The 23,294-nt window shown below is 41.2% G+C and overlaps 1 protein-coding gene across 10 annotated transcripts in view; it reads right to left on the minus strand.

Annotated features, from left to right (window-relative positions):
- LOC124117390 overlaps nt 1–23,294 on the minus strand; it is a 203,018-nt gene that overhangs the window by 138,650 nt on the left and 41,074 nt on the right. For 9 of the 10 annotated variants that reach the window (XM_048388963.1, XM_048388962.1, XM_048388967.1 and 6 more), the window contains exons 2-8: nt 13,705–13,800; nt 12,307–12,414; nt 8,957–9,118; nt 8,517–8,837; nt 5,080–5,198; nt 4,917–4,975; nt 349–497 (exon numbers count right to left, since the gene is read on the minus strand). In XM_048388963.1, the coding sequence (XP_048244920.1) occupies nt 349–497; nt 4,917–4,975; nt 5,080–5,198; nt 8,517–8,837; nt 8,957–9,118; nt 12,307–12,414; nt 13,705–13,768 (982 nt within the window). In that variant the 5' untranslated portion in view covers nt 13,769–13,800. Of the gene's footprint in view, nt 1–348; nt 498–4,916; nt 4,976–5,079; nt 5,199–8,516; nt 8,838–8,956; nt 9,119–12,306; nt 12,415–13,704; nt 13,801–22,291; nt 22,429–23,294 lie in introns of those variants that run through there. The other variant, XM_048388961.1, reaches the window with a different exon arrangement.

Below are 23,294 nucleotides of genomic sequence, written 5' to 3' on the forward strand. Positions count from 1 at the left end.
CAGGGACCCTTCCTAGCAGAGACCCATCCCAGCAGGGACCCTTCCTAGCAGAGACCCTTCCAAGTAGGGACCCTTCTTAGCAGAGACCCTTCCTAGCAGAGACCCTTCCTAGCAGTGACCCTTCCTAGCAGTGACCCTTCCTGTCAGGGGTCTATCCCAGCAGAGACCCATCCCAGCAGAGACCCATCCAAGCAGGGACCCATCCCAGCAGAGACCCTTCCTAGCAGAGACCCTTCCTAGCAGAGACCCTTCCTAGCAGAGACCCATCCCAGCAGGGACCCTTCCTAGCAGTGACCTTTCCTGTCAGGGGTCTATCCCAGCAGAGACCCTTCCTTGCAGGAACATTACCTGTTGGTGTGTAACGGACACCAGCGATGACAAGGCCAGCTGTCCTGAGGGTGTACGAGACATTCAGAAACCTCATCTGTTGAGCTGTGGTGAGTTCCTGTGAAAACTGTAGCTGGTAGCCAACAACAGCTGCTCCTGATGCTTGAACTCTGTGTCACAACATGATATAACATTCAACAGTATGAAACAAGACAACCTAACTTTGGATGACCAGGTTACTGTTGTACACACATACCACCTTAAGGCACATTTCCAGTACCAAGCACAATAATATTACATCTATCTTCTACCATGTAGTATTTTGGGGATGGCAAGCAGAAATGGACACCTTTACCAACAAACATGGCCAAAAAGTTAACCCAGTAAGGAAGTAACGTGTACACGAGACGGGTCTCCCGTCTGAGAGGTGGTCACTTGTTTGAGTGACTGTCTGTCAGTGGACCGTGGATTTCTGCATGTTGCACAAAAATGTCTCTACAAGTGTTATTTATGAAAATAATAAAACAAAATTAAGTACAGTTATTCATCATTATACTAGTTACCGTTTGACATGAAAAAAATGTCATAAGAAAAATAATAAACTTGGGAGAAATTGGGAGAATAATGTGCAAAAATTGATTAAGAAGTAATTAATGAAAACAATATTAGCTGTTGAAACCAGCTGTTTTATGTTTGGTCTAAATAAAAAGGTTTCAGCGTCAAAAGTTTTTGCAAAATGGCCATCACTGACCACAGAAATACTTGAAGTACAGTAACATAACACACAGAGAGTGTTGTTCCAATAACCTAGTGATGCACGTAACTTATCAACAATGGCCATTGATCTGCTTGCTACAGCTACCATACAATTCTCTGTGTCACAAACTACCGGCTAACTCTGTCTTGTACGGAACATTAATATAAAATATCAATTAACAGACTGATGTTTAGCATATTTTTTTTTATTGACATTCCCCTCGTTTGATAAATAGAATGGATATTTCTGACAGTAAGAAAGTAAGCTAACTGGAACATCCACTAGCTGTACCATTCCTAACATCGCCTAACAGTCCTGTTTGTGGAAATAGGTACCTGACTCCACATTTAAAGACAAATAAATCAATTATAAGACAATAAAGGCCATGGAATTGAAATTAAATATGTCAAGGCATCATCTGTTGTGTACAAGAGGGTGGTTATGTCCTGAAATGTTATAACATTTGATCACAAGGGCGAAACACAAAAGTGTTTAATGATACACTATTGCTGGTGACACATACAGGCTGGTTACACAAAAGTGTTTAATGATACACTATTACTGGGGACACGTTCAGGCTGGTTACACAAAAGTGTTTAATGATACACTATTGCTGGGGACACGCCGGTTACACCAAAGTGTTTAATGATACACTATTACTGGGGACACGTTCAGACTGGTTACACAAAAGTGTTTAATGATACACTATTACTGGGGACACATACAGGCTGGTTACACAAAAGTGTTTAATGATACACTATTACTGGGGACACGTTCAGACTGGTTACACAAAAGTGTTTAATGATACACTATTACTGGTGACACATACAGGCTGGTTACACAAAAGTGTTTAATGATACACTATTACTGGGGACACATACAGGCTGGTTACACAAAAGTGTTTAATGATACACTATTACTGGGGACACGTTCAGACTGGTTACACCAAAGTGTTTAATGATACACTATTACTGGGGACACGTTCAGGCTGGTTACACAAAAGTGTTTAATGATACACTATTGCTGGGGACACGTTCAGGCTGGTTACACAAAAGTGTTTAATGATACACTATTGCTGGGGACACGGTCAGGCTGGTTACACCAAAGTGTTTCATGATACACTTATGCTGGGGACACATTCAGGCTGGTTACACAAAAGTGTTTAATGATACACTATTACTGGGGACACGTTCAGGCTGGTTACACCAAAGTGTTTAATGATACACTATTGCTGGGGACACGCTGGTTACACAAAAGTGTTTAATGATACACTATTGCTGGGGACACGGTCAGGCTGGTTACACCAAAGTGTTTAATGATACACTTATGCTGGGGACACATTCAGGCTGGTTACACAAAAGTGTTTAATGATACACTATTACTGGGGACACGTTCAGACTGGTTACACAAAAGTGTTTAATGATACACTATTACTGGGGACACATACAGGCTGGTTACACAAAAGTGTTTAATGATACACTATTGCTGGGGACACATTCAGGCTGGTTACACAAAAGTGTTTAATGATACACTATTACTGGGGACACATACAGGCTGGTTACACAAAAGTGTTTAATGATACACTATTACTGGGGACACATACAGGCTGGTTACACAAAAGTGTTTAATGATACACTATTGCTGGGGACACAGGCTGGTTACACAAAAGTGTTTAATGATACACTATTGCTGGGGACACAGGCTGGTTACACAAAAGTGTTTAACGATACACTATTACTGGGGACACGTTCAGGCTGGTTACACCAAAGTGTTTAATGATACACTATTGCTGGGGACACGGTCAGGCTGGTTCAACAAAGTGTGTAATGATACACTATTGCTGGGGACACGCTGGTTACACAAAAGTGTTTAATGATACACTTATGCTGGGGACACATACAGGCTGGTTACACCAAAGTGTTTAATGATACACTATTACTGGGGACACGTTCAGGCTGGTTACACAAAAGTGTTTAATGATACACTTTTGCTGGGCGCAGTAAATAAAAACCTGTTAACTTTGGGTGTCTCAAAAAGATATGATTGACAGTTTATTGACAACTTTGATTTAAAGTAACTTTCTCTTATCTATCTGCTTATGAGAATATTCTGCACATTTTGATAACATTGGCAAAAAGTGCCAATTCCAAGCTCTTTGTTGACCCCAAAACTTAAAATACATTCTCTTTGTAGATTTCTATCATGTTTTCTGCAAGAAATGCACACATCCCTTGAATATTGTAGTAACCACAACTTTGCATTTGGTAACCTATAATTGTACATATAATTATTTAAATATGCCTACTGACATTGACTGAAAAAAAGTACTATTCTATGAATATTAGCTTTGATGGCGATGCAGCCATCAAATCGGCTGTTTCAATCAGAGGGTGTTTATTGTAATTTGACCAATCAGAATCAAGTAATTTACAAATTCATGGTAGAATGTTTGTTTACTTCCACAGATGCCATTTTGTTTACCTTACAATGATCATAAGTTACAGAATCAACACAATGTTGTGAAGGAAATTATAGGTTTCATCCAAATGTTTGGAAAGGCATCAGAACCAGTACTCCCAGATGACCTGTGGACATGGAGCCTTCGGTCACTCTCCGACTGGAAGGACGCCTACTGAGTTGTTAACACTACACAACCTTTGGGGTCCAAACAAGGCTGATAGATAATCAGCGGTCTAGCCGAGGTGGAGTCGTAGGGGGTAGATGACCAACACAATAGTACATGCTTGGCCTACCTAGCATGATCTATGCCACACGTTGCATATCAGAGTTTGACAAAAACAATAGAATATAGTAGTTGTTTATGATCCCTTCAGCGAATTCAGGTAAATAAACAGGTATAACAAACTTAGTCAATAAAAATTTGAACATTGAGATACAACATCACTAGACATGATGATTTACCATTTAAATTGTATGTATTTTCTTGTAAACAAACCTAAAAGTAGCAATCAGCTGTACAAACGTTTTCTAACAATCTACAGAGATTCAGTTAAAAAAACTACCAAATCAAACAACTTCAAAGAATTTCAATGCAATGGTTCAAAGAAATTGTATCTGAAATTATTATTTTATCAGGAATAATATATTTGAATATTGTGTTAATTTAGTTGCAGCTTTTACTATACCTATTTAAAATTATTAAAACCATAAAAGTTGCACTTTGGTACAGCTAATTTCTATTGTCAGATAATTTTTACATATGGAAAATATTGACCAGTCACCATAGGGACTTCCCACGCTACAAGTATTTTGATTACGAAAACATTATGTTGACACCTAATAGTCAAATTGCCACAAATCTGACTTTTAAAGAGTCAAAGTACGGCGTTTTTTATATATGTATCCATTTTCAATAGCGGTAGTCTGATAATGGTTGCTGTAAGGGGGCCTGATGGTGAGTTGGGGAAATCTTACGATCACTTCACACATGATTGCTCCAAAATGAAAATAAACAATATTGAATGAAATTTTGAATAAAATAAGTACAACATATTACAGGGAGTGAGTCCAGATATACAATGAACATGTCTTCATAATCAGATTGTAATAATAGGATTAAATTACGTACTTTAGTTTGGATTTGTTGACTGGTATATTTCCTGTGTTACTCTATTCTTGGTGATCAGCTGGTAATGAATTTTGGGGAAAGAAAGTTCATGTCAGTGTCAAACTTAAGTTTATTAAAAATTAACGTAGATTTTGGGAGCCATGCGTTACCGAAGGGCACAATTGCAAGGGAACACAGTGTACAATCATGTCCAAGATAACTGAAGCGTAATTGAATTCTGTGAGACATGACATAGGTACTTACATCACACCTGTCACATTGACCTTGTTGAAATTGGGGAGACCCTTAAACAGCTGGGACAACTGTAACAGAAATCTCGTGTAAATACATAATGCATAATACACACACATGGGTAGGAGTACTTATGCCTGCAGTCACATCTGCATGCAGTAGAGGGCATACTTACAGCGCTGGTGATGTTGCGTACAAGGCCCCTGTATTCGGCAGAGGAGGTGTTGTTGAAGACTGGACGCAGCCCCATGTACAGCTTGAACTGTCCTGTTACAACTGCCCCCTGGCCTGCAACTAGAACAACTCCCATATAGCATCACAGGGCAGAGAGAGTCACAGCAGTACAAATATGCTGACAGAAACAAATAAGTCCATTTAAACTGAAAAGGAGGCCCTGTGAGACGAGGAAAATCTAGACTTGCTTTACTTCAGGATTCTGCATTACAGTAAGGGGTGGCAGAAGGGAAAATAGTATGGTCGAGGACTGTGGGACAGACAGCACAATTCACTGTGCATAGTTGTGTCCCATTGGTACGTTCTGACCCCAGATTTGCAATGGCTAGATTACTGGTTTGTCATCACCACGCAAGTGCTGGCTGCAAAGTTCCCAAGGCAATAAATATTAAAGACATTAACCAGCACATTAACTTGACATTATGTGATATAATTGAAATACTGTTCAAAGTGTTGTACAAAACAATTGAATTAAACTGTTTGGTGAAAACTTTAGTGTGAACTGCTGTGTGTGTGGAATGTTGTGTGTGAACATTGTGTGAGAACATTGTATGAGAACTGTTGAGTATGGAACATTGTATGAGAACTGTTGTGTGTGAACATTGTGTGAGAACTGTTGTGTGTTTGGACTGTTGTGTGTGGAATGGTGTATGACAACTGTTGTGTGGAACATTGTATGAGAACTGTTGTGTGTGAACATTGTATGAGAACTGTTGTGTGTGAACATTGTGTGATAACTGTTGAGTATGGAACATTGTATGACAACTGTTGTGTGGAACATTGTGTGAGAACTGTTTTGTGTGTGTGTGGAATGTGTGAGAACTGTTGTGTATGGAACATTGTGTGAGAACTGTTGTGTGTGTGTGTGGAATGTGTGAGAACAATTGTGTGTGGAACATTGTGTGAGAACTGTTGTGTGTGTGTGGAATGTTGTGTGAGAACTGTTGTGCGAGAACTGTTGTGTGTGTGAACTGTTGTGTGTGCAACATTGTGTGAGAACTGTTGTTTGGACTGTTGTGTGTGGACTGTTGTGTGTGGAACATTGTATGAGAACTGTTGTGTGTGAGGAACATGGTGTGAGAACTGTTGTGTGTGTGTGGAATGTTGTGTGAGAACTGTTGTGTGAGAACTGTTGTTTGGACTCTTGTGTGTGCAAGATTGTGTGAGAACTGTTGTGTGTGTGTGTGTGTGGAATGTTGTGTGAGAATTGTTGTGTGTGGAATGTTGTGTGAGAACTGTTGTGTGTGGAATATTGTGTGAAAACTGTTGTGTGTGGAATATTGTGTGAAAACTGTTGTGTGTGGATTGTTGTGTGTGAGAACTGTTGTGTGTGAGAACTGTTGTGCATGAGAACTGTTGTCTGTGGACTGTTGTGCATGGACTGTTGTGTGTGAGGACTGTTGTGTGTGAGGACTGTTGTGTGTGGACTGTTGTCTGTGGACTGTTGTGTGTGAGGACTGTTGTGTGTGGACTGTTGTGTGTGGACTGTTGTGTGTGAAGACTGTTGTGTGTGGACTGTTGTGTGTGGACTGTTGTCTGTGAGGACTGTTGTGTGTGGACTGTTGTGTGTGAGGACTGTTGTGTGTGGACTGTTGTGTGTGAGGACTGTTGTGTGTGAGGACTGTTGTGTGTGAGGACTGTTGTGTGAGAACTGTTGTGTGGACTGTTGTGTGTGCAAGATTGTGTGAGAACTGTTGTGTGTGTGTGTGTGTCTGGAATGTTGTGTGAGAACTGTTGTGTGTGGAATGTTGTGTGAGAACTGTTGTGTGTGGAATATTGTGTGAAAACTGTTGTGTGTGGAATATTGTGTGAGAACTGTTGTGTGTGAGAACTGTTGTGCATGAGAACTGTTGTCTGTGGACTGTTGTGCGTGGACTGTTGTGTGTGAGGACTGTTGTGTGTGAGGACTGTTGTGTGTGGACTGTTGTCTGTGGACTGTTGTGTGTGAGGACTGTTGTGTGTGGACTGTTGTGTGTGGACTGTTGTGTGTGAGGACTGTTGTGTGTGTGGACTGTTGTGTGTGGACTGTTGTGTGTGAGGACTGTTGTGTGTGGACTGTTGTGTGTGGACTGTTGTTTGTGAGGACTGTTGTGTGTGGACTGTTGTGTGTGAGGACTGTTGTGTGTGGGCTGTTGTGTGTGAGGACTGTTGTTTGAGGACTGTTGTGTGTGAGGACTGTTGTGTGCGGACTGTTGTGTGTGAGGACTGTTGTGTGTGAGGACTGTTGTCTGTGGACTGTTGTCTGTGGACTGTTGTGTGGGAGGACTGTTGTCTGTGGACTGTTGTGTGTGAGGACTGTTGTGTGTGGACTGTTGTGTGTGGACTGTTGTGTGTGAGGACTGTTGTGTGTGGGCTGTTGTGTGAGGACTGTTGTCTGTGGACTGTTGTGTGTGGACTGTTGTGTGTGTGGACTGTTGTGTGTGAGGACTGTTGTGTGTGGGCTGTTGTCTGTGTGAGACATGTTGCTTGTGTTCTATTAGGAGTGGACCATTATGACTTATGGATGGGCCATTATAATGAAAAATTACAATGTCTTTCAGGCTTATTGTAATGTTAAGTTATTAACTTGAACGATAAAGGTGTTATTTGAAAATGTCTGTTGTTGTAGGCCAGTTGTTGTATTTTTCTTTGCAATAAACAAAAAAGAAAAGAAAAAAAGAATAAAGTTCATTTCAATAAAGCATAATATTTAAAAAAAATGTTTTGCTATTTTAAATATTCATGACCCCACTGGCAGATCCAGAGGAAGTGTGCAGTGGTTCGCAACAACCTTTTTTCAGGCACCTGACATGTTAACCCCTTCCTTGGTCAGTAACTGTAATGTGGGTTTTAAATGCATCCCCTTTTTCCAAACCTGGATCCGCCTCTGTTCAGTTTAAATGGGCCATGTTATTCTGCCTGCTGTTGACTCTATGTGTATGTATTCAGAGTACACTGTCACTGACTGTTACAGCTACACTGTTTGTTTGTTGTTTGTTGTTTTGAGGTCGCACTCGGCAATATTCCAGCTATATGACAGCAGTCTGTAAGTAATTGAGTCTGGACCAGACAATCCAGTGATTGACATCATGAGCATCAATCTACACAATTGGGATACAATGACATGTAACTACCAAGTCAGCAAGCCTGACCTCCTGATCCAGTTAGTCGCCTCTTACGACAAGCACAGTTGCCTTTTATGGCAAGCATGGCTTGGTGAATACCTATTCTATCCCGGATCTTCACGAGAAGAGAACTGTTGTGTATAAATATTGTATTTTATCACTCATGAATACCCTTTTCTCAGTGTATCAGTCAATAGACCAACAGTTAGAAACTGTACCCAATACATCTCAAAGAGTGTAACTGTTTGCTTCAAGAAACATGCCACACACTTACCTCCTGAACAGTCAGTGGGTTTGGTGTAGCTCTTTGTATGTCCAGGTAGAATCTCACCAGTTCTTGTGTTGGCACAGTAGCACTGCCGAGAGTTCAAGTTGTCCATACTGACCTCACACTGGACTGAGCTGAAGCCTTGCCCAGTACACTCCCACTGGTGCAGCACCTGGTTGCTGGAGTTCCGCAACAGGCTTTTCATCTTATTAGTATCAATGATAGTTCTCAGACTGTTAAGAGTGGCGTTCCTCATGTCTGTGGTGTTCAACATGTAGATGATGTAGCTCTGTAGCCGCTGTTGATGCTGACAGTCAGTCAGGCTCACTGCAGAAAATGTTTGGAAATAATTGTAAGCATTGTTAGCATTGTTAATTCATTGGTTACTGTGTTTTTTTAAAAGAAGCATAAAGATGCTTTTTAAAGGCCCTTCACCATCTACCCACCTCCAGGTGCTCCAGCATCTTCACACAAGACACCATTGCGAGTGCTGGGGCACTGGCAGATCTCCCCACCAGCAATGTCACCAACACATGGAGCAGTGGAGCCAAACAGTGTGCACAGGTCCAAGTTACTGGCAGCCTCCTTCAGTTTAGCGCAGACAGAATCTGAAACCAAGGTATCACAGAAAATATATTTTATCACTGATATGCTCCCCACTATACTTCAGCCCCAGAGAACTTCTATTCACTGACATGCTCCCTCATTATACTTCAGCCCCAGAGAACTTCTATTCACTGACATGCTCCCTCCCTATACTACAGCCCCAGAGAGGTTCTATTCACTGACATGCTCCCTCCCTAGACTACAGCCCCAGAGAGGTTCTATTCACTGACATGCTCCCTCCCTAGACTACAGCCCCAGAGAACTTCTATTCACTGACATGCTCCCTCCCTAGACTACAGCCCCAGAGAGGTTCTATTCACTGACATGCTCCCTCCCTAGACTACAGCCACAGAGAGGTTTTATTCACTGACATGCTCCCTCCCTAGACTACAGCCACAGAGAACCTCTATTCACTGACATGCTCCCTCCCTATACCACAGCCTCACAGAGGTTCTATTCACTGACATACTCCCTCCTTATACTACAGCCCCAGAGAGGTTCTATTCACTGACATGCTCCCTCCCTATACTACAGCCCCAGAGAACTTCTATTCACTGACATGCTCCCTTCCTTTACTACAGCCTCAGAGAACCTCTATTCACTGACATGCTCCCTCCCTTTACTACAGCCCCAGAGAACTTCTATTCACTGACATGCTCCCTCCCTAGACTACAGCCTCACAGAGGTTCTATTCACTGACATGCTCCCTCCCTAGACTATAGCCCCAGAGAACTTCTATTCACTGACATGCTCCCTCCCTATACTACAGCCCCAGAGAGGTTCTATTCACTGACATGCTCCCTCCCTAGACTACAGCCCCAGAGAGGTTCTATTCACTGACATGCTCCCTCCCTAGACTACAGCCCCAGAGAACTTCTATTCACTGACATGCTCCCTCCCTAGACTACAGCCCCAGAGAGGTTCTATTCACTGACATGCTCCCTCCCTAGACTACAGCCACAGAGAGGTTTTATTCACTGACATGCTCCCTCCCTAGACTACAGCCACAGAGAACCTCTATTCACTGACATGCTCCCTCCCTATACCACAGCCTCACAGAGGTTCTATTCACTGACATACTCCCTCCTTATACTACAGCCCCAGAGAGGTTCTATTCACTGACATGCTCCCTCCCTATACTACAGCCCCAGAGAACTTCTATTCACTGACATGCTCCCTTCCTTTACTACAGCCTCAGAGAACCTCTATTCACTGACATGCTCCCTCCCTTTACTACAGCCCCAGAGAACTTCTATTCACTGACATGCTCCCTCCCTAGACTACAGCCCCAGAGAACTTCTATTCACTGACATGCTCCCTCCCTAGACTACAGCCCCAGAGAACTTCTATTCACTGACATGCTCCCTCCCTAGACTTCAGCCCCAGAGAACTTCTATTCACTGACATGCTCCCTCCCTATACCACAGCCTCACAGAGGTTCTATTCACTGACATGCTCCCTCCCTAGACTACAGCCCCAGAGAGGTTCTATTCACTGACATGCTCCCTCCCTATACCACAGCCTCACAGAGGTTTTATTCACTGACATGCTCCCTCCCTATACCACAGCCTCAGAGGTTCTATTCACTGACATGCTCCATCCCTTTACTACAGTCTCACAGAGGTTCTATTCACTGACATGCTCCCTCCCTATACCACAGCCTCACAGAGGTTCTATTCACTGACATGCTCCCTCCCTATACCACAGCCTCACAGAGGTTCTATTCACTGACATGCTCCCTCCCTAGACTATAGCCCCAGAGAACTTCTATTCACTGACATGCTCCCTCCCTATACCACAGCCTCACAGAGGTTCTATTCACTGACATGCTCCCTCCCTAGACTATAGCCCCAGAGAACTTCTATTCACTGACATGCTCCCTCCCTAGACTACAGCCCCAGAGAACTTCTATTCACTGACATGCTCCCTCCCTATACTACAGCCTCACAGAGGTTCTATTCACTGACATGCTCCCTCCCTATACCACAGCCTCAGAGGTTCTATTCACTGACATGCTCCCTCCCTAGACTACAGCCCCAGAGAGGTTCTATTCACTGACATGCTCCCTCCCTAGACTACAGCCTCAGAGGTTCTATTCACTGACATGCTCCATCCATTTACTACAGTCTCACAGAGGTTCTATTCACTGACATGCTCCCTCCCTATACCACAGCCTCACAGAGGTTCTATTCACTGACATGCTCCCTCCCTATACCACAGCCTCACAGAGGTTCTATTCACTGACATGCTCCCTCCCTAGACTTCAGCCCCAGAGAACTTCTATTCACTGACATGCTCCCTCCCTATACCACAGCCTCACAGAGGTTCTATTCACTGACATGCTCCCTCCCTAGACTATAGCCCCAGAGAACTTCTATTCACTGACATGCTCCCTCCCTAGACTACAGCCCCAGAGAACTTCTATTCACTGACATGCTCCCTCCCTATACTACAGCCTCACAGAGGTTCTATTCACTGACATGCTCCCTCCCTATACCACAGCCTCAGAGGTTCTATTCACTGACATGCTCCCTCCCTAGACTACAGCCCCAGAGAGGTTCTATTCACTGACATGCTCCCTCCCTAGACTACAGCCCCAGAGAGGTTCTATTCACTGACATGCTCCCTCCCTAGACTTCAGCCCCAGAGAGGTTCTATTCACTGATATGTCATTTATGAGTGCTTGGTGATTGCTTGGGGAGTGCTTTATGATAGCTTGGTGATTGCTTGGTGATTGATGATAGCTTGGTGAGTGCTTGGTGATATCTTGGTGAGTGCTTGGTGAGTTCTTGGTGATTGCTTGATGATAGCTTGGTGAGTGCTTGGTGGGTGCTTGGTGAGTTCTTGGTGATTACTAGGTGAGTGCTTGGTGTGTGCTTGGTGATTGCTTGATGGGTGCTTGATGAGTGCTTGATAAGTGGTGATTGAGTGCTTGATGAGTGCTTGACAAGTGCTTTATGATTGCTTTGTGAGTGCTTGGTGATTGATGATAGCTTGGTGAGTGCTTTATGAGTGCTTTGTGATTGTTTGATGATAGCTTTATGAGTGCTTTGTGATTGTTTGATGATAGCTTTATGAGTGCTTTGTGATTGTTTGATGATAGCTTTATGAGTGCTTTGTGATTGTTTGATGATAGCTTTATGAGTGCTTTGCACATACAAACTAACAACATCTGTTCAGCTGTACATACTTTCACAGGTGCTTCCATAGTAACCACGTGGACATATGCAGGAAGGTTTGCCATTAGGTCCTACCACACAGCTTCGTCCAACATCACATGAAACCGCTGCGCACTGATCTGGAATAGGAAGAAGGTACAAAGGTGATCATTAAACAGCAGCCTAATCATGCTCTTTGCATTGCTTAAAGAGGGACAAGGCTCCACATTCTTGTGTCCATGCAAGTTTCAATCTGGATATTGTCTCTGTGAACACTGTCCCTGTGAACTTATGGACATTTCTGAGAGATATACTTGATAACATTAGAGTCTTGCTAGAACTGCTTATTGGTGTTTAAGTCTTCATGTTTGTCTGAGACAAAGACATGAATCAGGGGGTTCCATAAGACACCACAAACAGTGTGTTTGGAGGACATAATTAACATACTAGGCAAGATGGTGGTACAAACGAAGTTCTGACGTCACACACATGACATTGTACAAATGATGTCATACACAAATGCTGGTAGTAGTGAGAGTACTTGTCACAATTGACATCAACCATGTCTCCCTTAATGTAACAAATGGGAGTTACTTTACTGATGGTCAAAGGTAGTTCACATATAACACCTGCCATTTCAAAAATAATTCATTCATTGTCGACCCTATTCACAAAACCATGAGCTCCAAATGATAAAATGTATTTACCAAATCACAAATATTGTTATCAATGTGATAATCCAAGACCTTTGGCATCACAGTCTGATAATTATGCAAATGAGGTTGCCTAGCAGGAACGACATCTTGTAAGATCTATCCATCAAGGTGCTGCCTCCTTGCTCACACACTATTGCCTAACTTACCCAAAACATTTAGACAGGAGTTTAGATGATGTGCGTGTGCTTTCGTAAACAAACATTGATGAAAATGACCTACATGACAGACAGCATCTACCCACATGACAGAATACATGTACCAACATGACAGACTGTATCTACCAACATGACAGACTGCATCTACCAACATGACAGACAGCATCTACCCAGATGACAGATTGCATCTACCCACCTGACATATTGCATCTACCCACATGACAGACAGCATCTACCCACATGACAGACAGCATCTACCCACATGACAGACTGCATCTACCCACAAGACAGACTGCATCTACCCACATGACAGACTGCATCTACCCATATGACAGACAGCATCTATCCACATGAAAGACAGCATCTACCCACATGACAGACAACATCTACCCACATGACACATTGCACTCCTGCATCTACCCACATGAAGAACTGCATCTACCCACATGACACACTGCATCTACCCACATTACAGATTGCATCTATCCACATGACAGACAGCATCTACCCACATGATGACAAGTCACTAGATATCACAGTTTCATGAGGCATGACTTACCTGTTGTCTGGCTTGAAACTGTGGCAGCCAGTGCAAGAACAGCGAAGAGGTATACTCCCCGCATCTTTTGAAACAATCCACTCAGTTAAGTCCTTTCTGAAACAACACATATAAATCAATATTAGAAAGCTATGCGATAAATCACAAAGAACGTTAACAATGAAGAGCAAAGGGTGGTTTATTTCACGATAAAACATTGTTCTATCATGACATCATTTCTTGTGCTCGCAACTTGATGACATCATAAATTGGACAACGTTACTTTTTAGAGGGAAGTCTCTATAGTGAGTTGTTCCCCCTAGATGAAGCAGGACAGGGCAGATGAATGCAATGGCTGAATGATTGCATCCAAAAGTGGGAGAGATATGCGTTCGGTATTGGGAGAAAAGGTTCAAATAATCGGCATGCAAATTGTGAGAATATGTGAGAAAGACCAAATTTAAACCCTGTGGTGTACCCTAGTGGTTAAAGTGTTCACTCATCACGACAAAGACCCAGTTTCGATTCCCCACATTGTGTGAAGCCCATTTCTGGTGTCGCCTGCTGTGATAATGCTGAAATATTGCTAAAAGCAACATAAAACAATAGTCACTCACACATCCATAAATTGGACTTGTCTGACATTGCCGCAGTCGGAATTTATTCAGGGAGTCATCATTACTTAAACAAGGGTAAATATTTTTAAAGCTTGTGCTTTTTACTAACATCCTTAAAGAGATGTTTGATAGGCATAACTTTTTTCAGATGTTGACGGATGACAAAGTTGACACAATTTAGGGACAACAACTTCTTTAATTTCTGTGAGGACGATGTTTAAAGCTACAAAATGTTAGATAAATGATATCTTTCATATGCTGAGGTTATCACGCTTGTGTGTTTTGGAATGGTATAGAGCCTTATACCGTTGTCTAGCAAGACTGTTGAGTGCCATGTCTCCATGAAGACAACAAATGAATTGTTTGACAGACATTACTTAGAAGTTGACGGATGACAAAGTAGACACAATTTGGGGACAACAACTTCTTTAATTTCTGTGAGGGCGATGTTTAAAGGTACAAAATGTTAGATGAATGATATCTTTCATATGTTGAGGTTATCACGCTCAATCCCTATACTTCATCCTGTGTAAGAAATAAACACTGTATATAGCAAGCCTTGGCAAGCTAAATACACAGTGTTTTTTTCTCAATACATGATATTTACCATCCCAAAACTCACAAGCGTAATAACCTCCTTGTTATATTTTGTTATTCTTAAATAAAAATATACAACATTTCTCGCAAACGGTTCCAAAATGGTTTCCTGGAATGAGAGCATTAATATATTACATCACAAGCTCAGCGATTAGTCAGTCTGACAGTGACCAAGGTTAATATCGTTCCACCTGAAACTTGTGTTTAAACAGTGGCCTAACTACCATATAGGCAAAGTTTATAGTTTTGTAAGGTAAGTTTTGTAAAGGTAAATAACTTTGTGTTAATAATTGTCGTTTGCGGCAATCCATAGGTTCCGCTGAAGTAGTTGCTCTTCATCAAGGGAGAAGCAGCCTTTTATAACTGGCATAGGTTGTTTAAGATGTATTCCAACCAGCATCCCCACACTGGGGACTGGAGTGCACACTGATCCATTGATCATGGCAACAACTGTGTACCACCATGAGTGAGTGAGTATGGTTTGACGCCGCTTTTAGCAATATTCCAGCAATATCACAGCTGGGGACACCAGAATTTGGCTTCACACATTGTACCCATGTCGGGAATCGAACCCGGGTCTTCGGCATGGCAAGCTGACGCTTTAACCACTAGGCTACCTGACCTCCCCTTGTACCACTATGAACAGGCTTTAGTGCATGGATACTGCACAACATCAACATGCATGAATCATTGTAATTATTGATCTTTAATACTGTATTCGACCTAATAAGCGCCCAGGTGCTCTCAAAATTAGAATTAGGGGGCTCTTTTTAGAATATAATTTCAGTGGGGAAAAAAAAGTGTTGAAAGATCGTAAACTTCGTGGTTTATGCTGACAGCCTGAAATGATACAAAAGAAAAGCCTGTGTGTATTATACACGACACATATATGTTCCAGAACTTAACTGCCCATAATTAAGGGTGCATATAACATGTGCGTATTATACACGAATAAATCAGTCTTGTGTACATTTATCAGTCGGAAGGGGTGCTAATTGGGATTGTTCACTAGCCAATATATTAGCAAATATCGCCGTGGGCGCTTATTAGAGCGGGGCGTTTACGTTGAATACGGTACATAAATAACCATAAATGGGTCATAAATTGTCAACCAAAATGCAGTTTTGGATGAATATACAAGGATATCCATATTAATTGTTTGATATACATTCACTAAAGAAAATACTGTGAAATTTTGGAAGTTGGTTGAACCATCCGAAGTACATCACTAAGTAGGAGCCAAGCTGAAGACAGTTATAAGGTATTGATAAGGAAGTTAGCTACCTGTACTTTTAGGCTTCACTGAGCTAATAGATTCTGATCACGCTATGAAGATTCCTGGGTCAGGCTCTCTGACTTAGTTGATGCACGTAATCGCATCCCAATTGCATAGATTGATAATATCGACGTCAATCACTGGATTATCTGGCTCAGACACAATTATTTACAGATCATCGTCATATTACTGGAGTTGACCAGTTCTAAAGTATATTTATATTAACTAATCATTCTATTAGTATATTAACTAATCATTTTATTAGTATATCAACTAATCATTTTATTTACAACTATATTTACTGTGACAGTGGGACTATTCTTTTCTAAAAGTGTCACATTAGTAATATTCCTAATAAGAATCAACTAACCCCCTGCAGTGTCCTGGGCAATTCCTTCAGTCAGGTTTGCAAGAACCACACTGCTTTTGCTTCCAAAACTAAGACTTTGGAAAACATTTAGGAATAATTTTATTTTTTAAAAAGGTTCTTTGACAATAAAAAACCTTCCACGATCTTTTCTTGTTTCACCAGACAATCCTCCTTACTGTGAAGGAGCTTCTAAACCTGATCAGCTATGCATGGCATCTTATTAAATCACCAAGGAACATGGCCAGGAGTGTCAGTCTCACAACATCTCATTATGTTAGATTAGATGGGGATGAGTAGGAGAGCTATTTTTAACACTCCTCCACACGACGTGCAAACAGTTTGTAAGAACATGAGTCCGTCATTGTCCCTCTTATGGCCAATATCCAAATAACTGTAGGACATGAACCGTTGTCCCCTTTAACATAAGTAGTATCATACGGGAAAGTCAAGACTGACGGCTGACTTAGACAATGTAGCAATCATAGCAGCACTCCAAATGTTGACTGATTATTGCTGTCAGTTGAATCTGATTTTACCAGTTTAACTCAATAAATACCTACTGGACAATTAACTGGTGTCAGCCAGGCAAGGAAGTCCCCCTGAACTCATAAACATGCATATCATAGCTATTTGTATATTTATATATCCATTTATCTGGTATAACTGTTCACGAGATCTATGTACTACAAATGTTGACGGATGTGACTGACAGAAAGCAAACATGACGTATATGGTGTATATCATCAAGTATGGGAACTTTTCACATCTGTAGGTACTTGGGGACATAAAAACTATATGAGGCAACCAGTTTTATTTTCATTCCTATTTATGTTTTGTTTTTTTGTTGCTTAATGCCGCACTCAGCAATATTCCACCTATATGAGAGCGGTTTCTAAACAACTGACTCTGGACCAGACAATCCAGTGACTGACATGACCACTGATCCATGCAAATGGGATGCAATCAGATGCATCAACCAAGTCAGTGAGCCTGACCACCCGATCCCGTTAGTTACCTCTTGCAACAAGCATAGTCGCCTTTTACGGCACGCATTGGTTGCTGAAGACCTATTGTAACCCATGTCTTCACGGATCTTCTTCTCCACCCTATTTATGGTAAATCTATCAAATATTTTACATGAAGCAGAGAGTGAGTGAGTTTTAACACTGCTTAAACAGTATTTCAGTTATGTCAGCTCTATGTGGGGGCACAGCCCAAAATGATGCAGACATTTATTACATAGGTATGGTGCTGACTAGTTTTGGTAATTGGTTGAAAAATCATCATTGATGACTGGATCATATCAACTAATCGATCATCAAAATTAATCATTTGGCATCATTTGTCTGTTTTTCAATGTGAACTTTGAACAGTAAAACTGGATCACACCTAACTAACTAACTACTTCAGCACCTTATTTTAAAAAAAACTGGCCTGACTCTTTCTCCCTTTCATCTCCAAATACTAGTTCTAAGTGGTACTTACACCTAATCAGGAAACAAAACTAAGGTTTAAGAGAGCAATATTGTTTTTCCATTACAAAAATTATGTGATCAACAATTAAATCACTGAATTTCAGCAAGTCTAAGCATGTAAGTGTGTACAGCATACTGGGGCGCTTTACTCGACTGACAAGCCTGTGTTCCATAGGTGTTGGTGACAGGAGGCACAGTGTAACTGTACACTCAGAGATGGACCTAGTGACATCATGTCAACTTGTGGCCTTTGAATGAGAAGGCTGTATGTGCTAAGAGACCCACCATTCATATTCAGGGTATGGATTGTCGTTTGAGACATAATAAAGTATTAGTCGCTAATTCAAAACGCTACATTATTTTCTGTGAAGGAGGCAATGAGCAATTTAGTGTCTTCACAACAGAAGCATTTAAGGACGTCCAGCAAGTCCAATGAGCATAAAAATTTCTGTACTTTTTTCCTGTTTTCTTTCCGGAACAAATTATTTTCTTTAAAAAGGTCCTAGGCAACCTTCCCCTGCCTCTCAGAAAATCAAATGGTCAGTCACCAAAGCTCTAGTTTAACACAAGATATGAGCTGGCTGCATCACAAACACCATAATAATGTATTTACTGACTCAGAATGGTGCTATCACTGGAATAAGTCTGCAGTAGTTGTATTAGACAGCTGTCTAGGTTCATAAGTGGTTGTCATAACTGGTGATTAACTAGATGGTGGTCAGGCTCACTGACTTGGTTGATGCTTGTCATTGTATCCCAATTGCATAGACAAATGCTGACGTCAGTCACTGGACTGTCTAGTCCAGACTCAATTATTTACAGACCACCATCATAAAGTTGGAATGTTGCTGAGTGCTGTGTTTAACAACAAACAAACAACCATAAGCGGTTGTCACAATATTTTGCCCAATCTTTCCTTAAACTTGGTAAAACTGTATCCCTGTTCATATTAATTATGGCAAATATGATACAAATGAATGAAATTTTAAGACATCTGATTATAAATACGTAACACAATGAGAGAGTGAAGGAGTGAGCTTAACACCACACAGAACAGTACTTTCGGTGTTATGACGGCATGGCAGCTCGGAGTGTGAGGGAAGCCTGATGCAAGGCTCTCCACCTTGGCACAACATGAGAACATAGGTGTTCACAATCAAGGTTCCTAACCATGCAGTCAGAATCTCGGAGTGACAATCAGCAGATCCTATCACAACTAAGAAATGTAACTCTACACAGCAAGTTAGCACCTTGGGCTCCTGTGCAACCGCTGCCTCTCAGTATAACCAAAGAATATAAACATGAATAGAAGGATGGAAATCTCTTCCAATAAGCATTTTCCAATTAATTTATCTTTCTGATTATTTTTGCCTTATACTCAATGTGTAATATGTATGCCAGCATCACCTTGCATATGTCTGTTGATGCACCCGATGACCTCTCTACCCTTGTATCAACTCATACTTTCATTCTTTACGACCTCCCTACCCTTGTATAAACTCATACTTTCATTCTTTACGACCTCCCTACACTTGTATCAACTCATACTTTCATTCTTTACGACCTCCCTACACTTGTATCAACTCATACTTTCATTCTTTACGACCTCCCTACCCTTGTATAAACTCATATTTTCATTCTTTACGACCTCCCTACACTTGTATCAACTCATACTTTCATTCTTTATGACCTCCCTACCCTTGTATAAACTCATACTTTCATTCTTTACGACCTCCCTACCCTTGTATCAACTCATATTTTCATTCTTTATGACCTCCCTACCCTTGTATCAACTCATACTTTCATTCTTTATGACCTCCCTACCCTTGTATCAACTCATACTTTCATTCTTTACGACCTCCCTACACTTGTATCAACTCATATTTTCATTCTTTACGACCTCCCTACACTTGTATAAACTCATATTTTCATTCTTTATGACCTCCCTACCCTTGTATCAACTCATACTTTCATTCTTTACGACCTCCCTACCCTTGTATCAACTCATATTTTCATTCTTTACGACCTCCCTACACTTGTATCAACTCATACTTTCATTCTTTATGACCTCCCTACCCTTGTATCAACTCATACTTTCATTCTTTACGACCTCCCTACACTTGTATCAACTCATATTTTCATTCTTTACGACCTCCCTACACTTGTATCAACTCATACTTTCATTCTTTACGACCTCCCTACACTTGTATCAACTCATACTTTCATTCTTTACGACCTCCCTACACTTGTATCAACTCATACTTTCATTCTTTACGACCTCCCTACCCTTGTATAAACTCATACTTTCATTCTTTACGACCTCCCTACACTTGTATCAACTCATACTTTCATTCTTTATGACCTCCCTACCCTTGTATAAACTCATACTTTCATTCTTTACGACCTCCCTACCCTTGTATCAACTCATATTTTCATTCTTTATGACCTCCCTACCCTTGTATCAACTCATACTTTCATTCTTTATGACCTCCCTACCCTTGTATCAACTCATACTTTCATTCTTTACGACCTCCCTACACTTGTATCAACTCATATTTTCATTCTTTACGACCTCCCTACACTTGTATCAACTCATATTTTCATTCTTTACGACCTCCCTACCCTTGTATAAACTCATACTTTCATTCTTTACGACCTCCCTACACTTGTATCAACTCATACTTTCATTCTTTACGACCTCCCTACACTTGTATCAACTCATACTTTCATTCTTTACGACCTCCCTACCCTTGTATAAACTCATACTTTCATTCTTTACGACCTCCCTACACTTGTATCAACTCATACTTTCATTCTTTATGACCTCCCTACCCTTGTATAAACTCATACTTTCATTCTTTACGACCTCCCTACCCTTGTATCAACTCATATTTTCATTCTTTATGACCTCCCTACCCTTGTATCAACTCATACTTTCATTCTTTATGACCTCCCTACCCTTGTATCAACTCATACTTTCATTCTTTACGACCTCCCTACCCTTGTATCAACTCATATTTTCATTCTTTACGACCTCCCTACCCTTGTATCAACTCATACTTTCATTCTTTATGACCTCCCTACCCTTGTATCAACTCATACTTTCATTCTTTACGACCTCCCTACACTTGTATCAACTCATATTTTCATTCTTTACGACCTCCCTACCCTTGTATCAACTCAAACTTTCATTCTTTACGACCTCCCTACCCTTGTATCAACTCATACTTTCATTCTTTATGACCTCCCTACCCTTGTATCAACTTATACTTTCATTCTTTACGACCTCCCTACCCTTGTATAAACTCATATTTTCATTCTTTATGACCTCCCTACCCTTGTATCAACTCATACTTTCATTCTTTATGACCTCCCTACACTTGTATCAACTCATATTTTCATTCTTTACGACCTCCCTACCCTTGTATCAACTCATACTTTCATTCTTTACGACCTCCCTACCCTTGTATAAACTCATACTTTCATTCTTTACAACCTCCCTACACTTGTATCAACTAATACTTTCATTCTTTATGACCTCTCTACCCTTGTATCAACTCATACTTTCATTCTTTATGACCTCCCTACCCTTGTATCAACTCATACTTTCATTCTTTATGAATTCTCAATCGAGTATATATGAAGCCATTGAATAACAAGACCTTATAACAGCATATGCAGGCGTGATTACCTGCCGTGAAACAGGTCCTGAATGTGGTTACAGCTATAGAACAAACCTACATTGACCAGTCATATAACTTGAACACAAACGTTTTGTCAGGAACAACCTGTTGTCAGCCTTGCTGCCTTTAACAGGTAAAATTTCTTCCAAAACAGATTTCACACAAATTAAACAAGTGTCATCATGAGATGACATATCCCCCGGCCTAGTGTAATTCAGGCTACTTTTACCCTACTTTAGGTTCATTGCCATTGGATACCTTCAATTCAGTGAAGAAACAAATAATGCTGTTCAGTATTTTTCAAAATCCCAAATAATCAAATGGTTTTGCTCCGGATTGAGGGGCAGAGGAATAGACATGTTGATCGCTGTAGCCCACCGTTTTTCAAACTGGGGGGATCATATCGCGATATAAATAAGATCAGGACTCACTTATCTTGGTATGTATCGATACATGCAGAAAGCATATGCAGACATTGCTGGTAATGCACAAGAACTATACACTGTCAGCCAGTTATTAAGTTATCATAAAGTTAACATAGTAATCTACAAAATACATAGGAAGTGACATTCACAAGACGTAGGTATTACCTTAGAGGAACCAGGAGAGCGGCAATGTAGAGTGTTGGTCACTCACTTCAATGTCTTGTATATATACCCTCAAGTGAACACACCAAGTCGTGACAGAGATGTCATTTATGCTGTATTACTGACACAGACCCTTTCAATGGGGGTGAACAGCTTGTTACAGACGAGTGCATCAACCAAACAAGACTGAGATTCATTGTAGCCTGTCTCTGGATTTCAACATCGTAGAACAGGCATTATGTTCTCACACGATTAGCACTAAGTTGCAAAGTTGCTCATAAGCATAATATGATCGTCAGCCATCAAGTAGGGAAAGTGGGGCTGTTTTATGTGAGTTCTACAATTTGTTTTGATATTTATCACCTTTGTGTAATGGTCAGTTTATACCACAAGATGCGGTCCAACTTAGCAGTGACTCAAGAGTGTAGGTCCCCACCATAGCAAAATGTATGCGTAGTGGCCATAAAATTTCCGAGTCCCATGATGAGATTCGAACCATAGACCTTCTGATCAGAGGTCAGATGCCTGTCAGCAAGCTGACAAGGTAAGGATGTCATTTGTGGGATATGACTCCACGTCCTGCTACATACTTCCCATTCAACAGAAGGCACGTCCCGGGCCGCATAGTAGTGTACTGAGACTTAATTTGATTTGAACATGCTCAGCCCCACGTTGGGCGCCAATGTAGTGGCCATAAAATTTCCGAGTCCTGTGATGGGAATCGAACCACAGACCTTCTGATCAGAGGTCAGACGCCTTGTCCACATGACCAAAGAGGTTAACCCTGTCAGCAAGCTAACAAGGTAAGGATGTCATCTGTGGGATGACTCCATGTCATGCTATATATGGCAAATAAAAGTTGCCGTGCTATAGGCAGTAGTACCATAGGGGCCCTACTTCACCTCTACAGCTGTGGAGTGGGTACCCAGGGGGATGACGTGTTGCATGAGGTCTGTTAGAGTCACAGAGTGCTTTAGGGGCCCTACTTCACCTCTACAGCTGTGGA

The sequence above is a fragment of the Haliotis rufescens genome, unplaced genomic scaffold (assembly GCF_023055435.1).
Source record: "Haliotis rufescens isolate VD_foot unplaced genomic scaffold, xgHalRufe1.0.p SCAF_8, whole genome shotgun sequence".
Lineage (NCBI taxonomy): Eukaryota > Metazoa > Mollusca > Gastropoda > Lepetellida > Haliotidae > Haliotis > Haliotis rufescens.